The following is a 9,981-nucleotide window of genomic DNA, read 5'->3' as shown; positions in this document are numbered from 1 at the left end:
CTCAGAGATGGTGTAGGTCACACCCCCAAGTTGTCCCCACCAAGGGGCAAGGGACTTGGAGTATGTATCCGCCAGCTCCTGTGATTGAATGAGGGCTGCTCTGCAGAAGGGGGTGGGTGGAGGGGTGTCAATTCCCTGGAGCTTCTGACTTCCTCATCCACGGGACTGTGTACGCTCAGGAATGCAGAGGGGGCGGAATGGCACCTGCTGCAGGTATAGACACACCTGCTGCAGGTATAGATGCTTGGGTGGAATGGCTAGGTCACAGGCCAAACGTTTGCATTCAACATGCTTTTCAACAGTTCTCCAAAGAGGCTGCCCGCTTCCACTCCCATTGCTAGCGTGTAAACCTTTCCACATGACAGTGTCCAGCTTAAAAAAAAAAAAAAGTTGTGGTTAAATACAAATCACATAAAATTTACCATCTTAACCATTTTCATTTTATTTTTTATTTTTATTTTTTTGTTGAGACAGGGTCTCACTCTATTGCCTGGGCTAGAGTGCCGTGGTGTCAGCCTGGCTCACGGCAACCTCAAACTCCTGGGCTCAAGCGATCCTTCTGCCTCAGCCTCCCGAGTAGCTGGGACTGCAGGCATGTGCCACCATGCCCAGGTGATTTTTGTTTGTTTGTTTGTTTTTAGTTGCCGGGCTAATTTCTTTCTATTTTTTGGTAGAGATGAGGTCTCACTCTTGCTCAGGCTGGTCTCAAACTCCTGAGCTCAAGTGATCCTCCTGCCTCGGCCTCCCAGAGTGCAGGTAGGTTGTGAGGATGTCACTTGGGAGGAGGGTTCTGTTGGTTGGTGGGTGGGTAGGGCACCCAGGCTGCTGTCATGCCACAAGGGGTTCACCAGGTGACGACTGGTAAACCTGGGGAGATAAAACCTAGAATGAATGATCCAATCCAGAGGTGAAAGTAGGGCATTCAGTTTGGAGTCTGCCATCTTTCTGTTCTCCATTTCCAAAACCTCAAATGGGCACAATGTCCCCCCTCCCCACCCCAGATGCCAAGTCCCCCTTTCTGTCTCCTGTGCATGGAGGCCCCCTGAGTTCTAGGAGGGGATGAGCTCCGTGCATGTGTGCACCCTGGGGCAGCCGTGAGGCAGAGGGAGCTGGTTCTTTGGGATGGGGTGGCACATTGAGGTAGCAGGAGGTGGGGACTTGGCCAACAGAGGTGACAAGGCCAAATCCTCAGGTATAAGGGGAAGTGCGGGAGGGCTCATCAGGTGGCCAGCACAGGGCAGTGAGGATGGCCAACCCCTTCGAGGATCTTCTCTGCTCCTTTGTGACCCCTCCCAGCTTGACATAACCTCGTACCTGGAAGCCGGGCTCTGCCAGGACGTCCTGAGAGCTAGGAGGCTGTGGGGGGTGGGGTGCTCTGCCCTGCAGAAGGATGGGTCACTTCCCACTATTCTCTGTGTCTCCTGTCGCCCTCCCTCTCTCTCCTTCCTTTCTTCCTCTCTTCCCAAAAATCTGGGGTCCTGGCATCCCCCAAATTCCCAGGGCTGCATTCCCACAGCAGCCCCCTTCTCAACTACCCCCGCCCGGTTAGGGGGTTTCCTGAGGTATGGGGAAAACCTTCAGGTATGAGGGAGGCAGATGGCCCCAGGGCCCCAGGGCGGCTGGGGCTCCACAGACGCGAAGGCCGGGACAGGGACCAAGGACACCGAGCGGCCGGATTGGTCGGTGGGCTGGAGGCGCGGTGGTCCCGCCTCCTGGTCGCCAGGGCTCAGCCTATCCGAGTCCAGGCGCTGTTTGCTCGCCCAGCATTTGGGGTGGGGGTCGGGGCAGGTGTATGCGTTGGGGGCACAGGTGGGGGGCCCCAAAGATTTGCCCTCATTCCCCGTTGTTTGTGTCTCTGGGGTCCTCAGGCGCAGTCAGGCAAACAGGCCCCTTGCGGACCGCGGAGAAGCCGCCCCTCTCTCCAACGTGCGTCTCCCCCCTCCACCGCTCGGCGCGCTCCCGCCGCCCGCGCTCCCGGGTTTGGCTCGGGAGCGCGCCCCGGCTCCCCCGCCCGCGGCCGAGGGGCGGGGCCGCCCTGCTCCCCCAGAGCCGCCGCCCGCAGCCCCCTCCCCTAGCCTGCTCGCCGCCCGCGACCGCCGCGGCGCTGCGCCGGGCCCCACCCCAGGCGACCCTGCGTGGAGCGGCGGCAGGCCGGAGCTGAGGTGAGCGCGCCGCGAGCAGGTGGAGCGGCCGCGAGCGGGCCAGGGCCCGGCTGGGGGAGGGGTCGGGCCTGGGACGCGGCGGCTCTTTGTCTCCCGGAGCAGGATCGCTGGCTGCGGGGCGGCTCTTCCTCCCGGCAGGTGCCGGCATCCCTCGGGGAGGCCCGGGGAGGGCCCTGGGGACCCGCGGGGAGCCCGGGGCTTGCGCTCGGGTCCCCGCATCTGGAGCCCGCGGCCGCCCGCTGTTCCTAAGGCTGGTCGCCTGGAGCCCGAGGGGGCGAGGGGTAGGGGCGTGGATGTTGTCTTGAAAGGGAACCGAGGCAGGGGAGGGGGTGAGCGGGGGCGGGCAAGGCCTCTCAGCTTTGGGGGAAAGCGGTGGTGGTGGGACTGGGGGACAACGGGGAGCCGCCGGGCTGGGAAGTGGGCGTGGGTGGGTGGGACGGGAGCGGGTCCAAGCGGAGGCCGAGGTTTGGGCGCCCGTGGGCGGCGATGCTGGGACGCAGGTCCCACCCGCCGCGCAGCTGTCCAGGACCTGCGATGCCCACCTGTCCGTCTCATCAGGTACAGGATGGACAAGAAGGACAAGGCCAAGGCAGGGGCCGTCGCGCGGACGCCCGCGTCTCGCCCTCCTGGCCTTCCGACCCCCAGGCCCCCAGGGGCTCCACGACCCCTTCCCCCAGTAACCCCTGCAGCGCTCCGAGTTCTGGGAGCAGCGGGGCGAAGGCCTCAGGGGGGCACCGCGGGAGCCACTGTTTCGGAGGCTGCATCCCGAGGAGGACCACCGCGAAGTGCTGGGACAGGTCCCCGGAACCCAGGTACCCCAACCTCATTCCTCAGTTCCAACCCCACCTTTCCGCCCCCCTTCTTCTGAAACATCCCCTACCCCTTTCCGGGTCAGATTTGACTCAGTCTTCTCCCCACAGCCACCAGGCCTCCGGCAGCTGGGAGAGGGGAGCGGGCCCCAGCCAAGACTCCCAGCCTGGCTTCTCTCTCTAGCCCGGGGCGTGCCAGCGGGACCACCAGGTAACAAGCTTCCTCTCCTGTAGTCTCCTGAGCAAGGGTTAGTGTCACAATCTTTAAATTGACATGAGTTGGGGCGTGGGAGATCACTTTCAGATCACTGGGTGCAAATCTGGGGAAAGCTGTTAATGGTCCTCAGAGAGGGTACATGGCCCATTTGACAGGTGGAAAAATAGAGACTTTGAAAACCAAACACGGACCTCAGGCTCTGCCCTGAGTGCGGCCCCTTCTGTCTCCAGGCCAGGCCCTCTTGGCCAGAAGGGACCCCGGCCCCCAGCGGAGGAACCTGTGGCCAAAGGAAAAGCCCCGGAAGCTCCCAGAAAGAGCACCCTGAGCACTGGGGCACGGAGAGGTACGTGACCTGGAGAGGAGTGGGTTGCTGGGCAGCGAGGGGGACTGGCTCAGACGTATTGGTGATGCTCTGGCCTTCTTCTGTGTCTCAGACTCTTCCGGGCCTGCCCCAGGCACTTCCTCCCCAGCCACGGCCCGTAGGTCCCGGGCTGGGGGCGCCGAGGTGGGACTCCCCAGGCCAGCGCCAAGTGCCCGGCCACGGCCCCCGTCCGAGGCCTCCAGGAAATCAGCGAGCAGCGCCTCGGAGCACAGCACCGCGGAGCAGAGCCCAGCTGCCAGGAGGCGGCCCAGCGCGGGCGGGGGCCTCCAGAAGCCGGCCTCGCGCCCCTTGGGCTCCAGCGCCACCCCTCAGTGCTCCCCAGCCCGCTCTGGGGCCTCAGCCCGTGGAACACCCCGGGCTCCTACGCATCCCTTGCAGCCCAAGTCGAAAGGCCTGCAGGCTCTGCGACCCCCGCAGGCCGAAGCCGCAAAGAAGGACGCGGCCCCTACGCGGGGCCTGCTTTCTTCTTCTCCTCGGGCCACACCCTCTCCACCGGGTCCGGCGGCACGACTGGCACCTTCTCCCCACATCCCAGCCGCTCCCCTGCCGGCTGTGCTCCCGCCCTCCCCACCGACCACGCCCCCTCCGCCAGCTTCGCTCGGTCTTCGGGCCCCGCCCTCCCCGCCGGCCACGCCCCACTCGCAGGATCTCCCGGGTCCTTTGGCCACGCCCCTCCCTCTAGCCCCGCCTTCTCCCTCTGCTTCACTCTCTCTGCAGACCCTCCCCTCTCCGCCTGCCACGCCCCCTTTGCAAGCTCCACCCACACACCTGGGAACAGCCTTTCCAGAGGCATCCGTCTGTCCCCTGGCTACAGCCGCTTCTCTGGCGCCATCCTCTCCATCAGTTTCACCCCCTTTGCAGAGCACGCCCCCTACCCAGGCTTCTCCTCCTGTGCCCTCTCTTCCGACTCTCCCCTCTCCCGTGGCCACGCCTCCTCTGTCGGCTTCCCTGCCACCTGTCACGCCTCCTCGACTAGCGCCTCTTTCTCCGGCAACGTTGCTGCTGAACCCGCCCTCTCCTCCAGCCTCGCCCCCTCTGCCAACCCTTCCTGCTCTGGCCACGCCCCCTCCACGGGCCGGTCCTTCCCTGTCCCCGCCCCTCCCCCAGGCCACGGCCCCCTCGCTGGCCGTGCCTCCCTCACGGGACCTTCCTCTTGTGGCCACACCCCCTCCGCAGGCCTGTCCCTCTCCTCTGACCACACTCTCTCCGCAGGGACCTCCAGTTTCTCCCGCTCTCTCGGCCTCACTGCAGGCCCCTCCTTCTCCACTAGGCACGCCCCCTACCCGGGCCACGCCCCCTCTGACCACATCCCCTGTGCAGGCCCCTCCCTCTCCTGCGGCCTTGTCCTCTCCGCAGGCCTCGCTTTCTTTGGGGTCACCCGCTCGGCAGGCCACACCTCCTTTCCTGCCAACGCCCCCTATGCAAATCCAACCTTCCCTGACCTCGCTCCCTCTGCCGGCCCTTCCTCCCTCAGCCTCAACCTCTCCGCCGGCCCGTCTCTCTCCCCCTGCCTCACCCCCAAAATCACCCTTGACCAGATCCCCTCTGCAGGCTCCACCTTCTCTGGCTTTGTCTCCTCTGCAGGCTCCGCCCTCTTTTCCGACCACGCCCCATCTGCAGGCTCCTCCCTCTCCCCCTGCCTCACCCCCTCTGCTGCAGGCCCCTAGGTCTCCTTTGGCCACGCCCCCTCCACAGGCCCCACCTGCCCTGATTTTGCCCTCTCTGCCGGCCTCGCCTTCTCCCCTGACAACGCCCCCTAATCCGGCCCCCCCTGCTCTGACCTTGCCGACTCTGCAGGCCCCTCCCTCTGCCCCTGCCTCACCCGCTCTGTCTCCTTTGGCCACGCCCCCTCCACAGAGCCCACCAGCTCTGGCCTTGCCGCCTCTGCAAGCCCCTTTCTCTCCTGCCTCACCACCTCTGCAGGCCCTTCTGTCTCCCTCTGCTTCACCGCCTCGGTCTCCTTTAGCCACGCCCCCTCCACAGACTCCACCTGCTCTGGCCTTGCCCACTCTGCAGGCCCCGCCCTCTCCCCTGGCCCCGCCCCACCCACAGGCCCCGCCTTCCTTGGTCTTGCCCCCTCTGCAGGCCCCTCCCTCTCCCCCTGCCTCACCACCTCTGCTGGCCCCACGCCGTCCCCCGACCCCGGGTCCGGACGCCTCCATCTCGGGTCCGCGGCTGACCCTGGCGCTGGCCCCGGCGCCGCCGCCGCCGCCGTCGCGCAGCCCGTCCAGTACGCTGAGCGGCCCGGACCTGGCCGGCCACAGCAGCAGTGCCACCAGCACGCCCGAGGAGCTGCGCGGCTACGACAGTGGGCCCGAGGGCGGCGCTGCGGCCTCCCCGCCCGCCGACGCGGAGCTGGCCGCCTGCCACCCGGCCGCCTGGAGCCGAGGCCCCGCTCCGCCGCTGGCCCTCCGCAGCGTCCCAGGTAGGGGGAGCTCCGGACCGGGCAAGGCCGTGGGCGGGGCTTTGCAGCTCGGGGGCGTGGCAGTCGGCCCAGGGGCGTGGCTGAGGCAAGGGGCGGGGCTTGCCGCGGGGGCGGGGCTCATCTCCCTGGGCCCGCGTCGGAAACCCCGCGTCTTTCCCCGCAGGCGCGCCCTTGCACTGGCCTCCAGCTGCCGGGCCGGGCTCTGCTGACGGCCTCTGCACCATCTACGAGGCCGAAGGGCCCGAGTCGGCGACCCCCGCCCCAGCCGATCTGGACGCGGGGCCGGTGCCCGGCGCGGGCGGTGGGAAGGCGGCGGCCGGGGCGGGGGCGGGCGCCCCCTCCCGGAGCCCGAAGTCGGCGCGCCTGGGCGAGTTGCCGCTGGGGGCGCTGCAGGCGAGCGTCGTGCAGCACCTGCTGAGCCGGACGCTGCTGCTGGCTGCGGCGGAGGGTGCCGCGGGCGGCAGCGGTGGTGGCCCAGGGGGACCGGGGGGTGGTGGCGTCACAGGGGGCGCCCGGACTGCTCTCACCGACGCCGAACTGGGCCGCTGGGCCGAGCTGCTGTCTCCCCTGGACGAGTCCCGTGCCAGCATCACCTCTGTCACCAGCTTCTCCCCGGACGACGTGGCCTCCCCGCAAGGTGACTGGACCGTAGTGGAAGTGGAGACCTTCCACTGAGCCAGCCCCCAGCCCCGCCTACGACACCCTGTCCCTGCCTTAGGATCCGCCCCTCCGGTTAGCCTCTGTCTTAGACGCCCCCACTTCCCTGGAGCCCCGCAGTCGCCGTCAGGGGATTGGCCTCAGCTTCGGAGAGACTGAGTCTTTAGACCTGGGCTCCAACCTTGCGTTTGGCCGAGGAGGCTCGGGACCCACCCACACCTTTGGCCTAGGACCTCCCCTCGGGCCCCGCCCCTTTGCCCTAGGACACGCCCCTGCTCCCCTCCAGTCCGGCCCCACTCCCCGGCTAGGCCCCGCCCCGCGTCCCATGTATTGTCCAACCCGCGCGGCCTGAGTTTGCAATAAAACCGGGACACTGGAGCTTGCGCACCTGAGCGTTGCGGCGGCGCCAGGGGTTGAGGACGGCTGCGCGTGAGCAGGTTGGCGCTCTGGCTGAACTGCGTGGTGCTTCTTCGTGTCCGACTCCTGGGGGAACCTTAGGCGCAGGAGGGACCCAGCCGGGCCGCGCCCCCCAGTGGGCTAGCTGGTGCATGGCCTAGGAGAAGGAGCGACACAGCTCTTCCCGCACTCCGGGCAGAGGAAATGAAGCTCCTGGGGAACAAGCGGGAAGGGCTTGTCCCGCGCCGGGGTGGGGACAAGGACCCCTTCTCGTGGCCTCTCCTCATAGCACGCCCCCTTACCTTGTGCCTCCTGGGGCACTGCTCTGCTGCGGGTAGGGACCCCCTCCAGGGGGCTTGGAGGTGGGAACTCTGTGCGGGCCGAGGCTCACGAAGGGGTCTTTGGTGTTCTTTGTTCCTCCGGCTCCCTCCCAACCCCCGGGCGCACCGCCCTCCGCTCACCAAGGAGGCTGGCAGGCCTGAGACCGGGCGGGAGCTACTCAAGAGGACCCTCGGCGGGTTACAGTCGCGGGCTACTGCCCCCTAGGGGCCTGCAGGAAGAAGTGGCCTCTCCCAGGGCTGGGGGGAGACCCGCTGTCCTAATGCTGCACCGTCCTCTCCAGGGGTCCTCACCGTGTCACTGTGTATTCCACCTCCACGGACATTCTTCCCATGTCCCCTACCCAGGCGTCCTCATCAGGCCCCTATCCCCGCGTCTTCACTCGTCCCCTTCAATCAGAATTCCTCTTTTAATTTTGAGACAGAGTCTCGCTGTGTCCCCCAGTTAGAATGCAGTGGTGTCATCGTAGCTCACTGCAACCTCAAACTCAAGGGACAGAGTCCTCTTGCCTCAGCCTCTGGAGTAGCTGGGACTATGGGCACATGCCAACAAGCCTGGCTAATTTTTCTATTTTTGGTAGAGACCTGGTCTTGCTCTTGCTCAGGCTGGCCTCGAACTCCTGAGCTCAAGCAATCCTCCCACCTCGGCCTCCCAGACTGCTAGGACTACAGGTGTGAGCCATTGCGCCCAGCCTAGCACTCTCCCAGGCCTTTTCTCCCCAAGGTCTCCCGCTTGGCACCAAAAATGACAGAGTGAGACCCAGTGTAGGGTCCTCAGCCCTGTCTCTGCCCCTAGACCTGGTCCCCCTGTTCCACCCTGTGGCCAGGTTCCTGTCAGACACAGGCCATCAAGTCCTGTCTGCCCCCACCCCAGATGTGGCCACCTCCTAGCCTGGGGTCTGAGGAGAAATGGGCTCTGTCCCAGAGGGGCACTGCCATCTCCATCCCCCAGGGGAGGAGGGGAAGGAGGCAGACACACTCCCTCTCTCCAGCTTGGAGTTTCGTGGCAAATCACAGGCATGTTCTTCCCACTGGGCCATGGGGAGGGGGACTCAGGTGCCCTTTTTTTTTTTTTGAGACAGAGTCTCTCTTTGTTTCCCAGGTTAGAGTGAGTGCCGTGGCGTCAGCCTAGCTCACAGCAACCTCCAACTCCTGGGCTCAAGCAATCCTCCTGCCTCAGCCTCCCGAGTAGCTGGGACTACAGGCATGCGCCACCATGCCCAGCTAAGTTTTTCTATATATATTAGTTGGCCAATTAATTTCTTTCTATTTATAGTAGAGACGGGGTCTCGCTCTTGCTCAGGCTGGTTTTGAACTCCTGACCTCGAGCAATCCGCCCGCCTCAGCCTCCCAGAGTGCTAGGATTACAGGCGTGAGCCACCGCGCCCGGCTTCAGGTGCCCTTTTTTTCCACTCTGAGAGACAAGCCCAAGGCAGGGGGCTGACTCCTGACATGCCAGGCAGCCAGGACCCCAAGGCCAGCCCCCAGGAAGGATAGCACAGTACCCCAGAGTATTCCTCTGGGGCACTGCTCTGTCCTGGGGAACCAGCTGGGGTGCAATTACCCTGGGGGAGCAGGAGGCACAGACAGCGACTGTCACTGTCGGGGTCTCAGTGTGAAGTCATGTGATGGGAATGGTGCATGTGGTGGCAGGCGCTGTCGAATGAGATGGGACAATACACGGGACTTGGCTGTCCTGGTTCATACCCAGTGTCATGCCCTGCTGGGAGGTGGCTCCCAGGGTGCTGTGTGTGCCCATACTGGGTGCAGGGGGCAGGCCTGGACCCATCTGCCCAGACTCAATTAAGTTTCTGCCCATAGGAAGCCTTCGTCACGAAGGGTTCTGTCCTCCCCCACCCACCACACCAGTGGGGACTCTGCCTCTGCTCCATGGGGAACCCCACAAAGGACTCTGTCTCTTTTGGTCCTCTTTTCCCACTCACTGTCCCACTGCCTGGCTCAGCTTGGCAGCTTGCTCTCTGCATCAGACTCCTAACACCGTGGTCCACCTGATGGTGCCCTGTCACCTAAGCCCTCCTGGGGCTCTCATAACCCTCAGTTCAAAGCCCAAACCCTCCCTTGAGTGAGAGCCCCTTCCTGGCCTGGCCATGCCCAGCCTCCCCTGTTCCTCCTTTCTGGACATCACATGCCTCTTGCTGGTCCAGCCTTTATGCTTTTGTCCCTGGAAATGGCTCCAGGTAGCCTTCCTGACCTCCCTGCACATCTGTCTATACGTTAGTGACAGGCAGGAGCCCCCATCCCTGTGCTGGTCTCCTCCACTACACTGGGGACGCCTCAGAGCCAGGCACAGGGCAAAGCACCCTGGGAGACCTCCGGAAGTGTGTGCTGAATGAATGAATGAATGCAACCAGATCCTCCTCTTCCTGAAGCCAGCACCCCAGCGTCCCTCCATGTCTCTCAGGGGCCCCAAGCTGAGTCACCCAGATGGGAAATCATACCCCGCCCAATACTGACTGCCCCTCTCTCCTCTCGAACCCCCCACTCTATCAGACTGTAGCGAGCTCCCGAGGGCAAGGACAGCCCACCCCCTTTTGGCACTGTTTTGCCAAGGGGCTGGGCACCCCCAGGCCTGTC

The 9,981-nt window shown here is 64.8% G+C and overlaps 1 protein-coding gene and 1 long non-coding RNA gene across 2 annotated transcripts; one reads left to right on the top strand and one right to left on the bottom strand.

Moving 5' to 3' along the window:
• Positions 1-469: 469 nt before the first annotated feature.
• LOC142864852 (uncharacterized) lies at positions 470-7,553 on the bottom strand. The gene is made up of 3 exons (XR_012915159.1): positions 7,351-7,553; positions 7,041-7,205; positions 470-867 (listed from the first exon to the last, which is right to left on the bottom strand). It is a non-coding gene; the product is annotated as an uncharacterized LOC142864852 (long non-coding RNA).
• Positions 2,697-7,074, top strand: PRR36 (proline rich 36). Its single transcript, XM_012790773.2, has 5 exons — positions 2,697-2,974; positions 3,083-3,182; positions 3,419-3,531; positions 3,623-5,995; positions 6,159-7,074. The coding sequence occupies exons 1-5, from the start codon at positions 2,728-2,730 to the stop codon at positions 6,668-6,670; spliced, it is 3,345 nt and encodes a 1,114-aa protein (XP_012646227.2). The 5' UTR covers positions 2,697-2,727; the 3' UTR covers positions 6,671-7,074.
• Positions 7,554-9,981: the final 2,428 nt, after the last annotated feature.

The sequence above is a fragment of the Microcebus murinus genome, chromosome 27, assembly GCF_040939455.1.
Source record: "Microcebus murinus isolate Inina chromosome 27, M.murinus_Inina_mat1.0, whole genome shotgun sequence".
Taxonomy (NCBI): domain Eukaryota; kingdom Metazoa; phylum Chordata; class Mammalia; order Primates; family Cheirogaleidae; genus Microcebus; species Microcebus murinus.
This window is presented reverse-complemented; position numbering and strand designations above follow the sequence as displayed.

Excerpts from the sequence above, each read along its gene's own strand:
- PRR36 (XM_012790773.2), top strand. The coding sequence starts at position 2,728 with ATGGACAAGAAGGACAAGGCCAAGGCAGGGGCCGTCGCGCGGACGCCC. Across the intron at positions 2,975-3,082 it reads GACAGGTCCCCGGAACCCAG|CCACCAGGCCTCCGGCAGCT; the intron begins GTACCCCAACCT and ends TTCTCCCCACAG. Across the intron at positions 3,183-3,418 it reads CGTGCCAGCGGGACCACCAG|GCCAGGCCCTCTTGGCCAGA; the intron begins GTAACAAGCTTC and ends TTCTGTCTCCAG.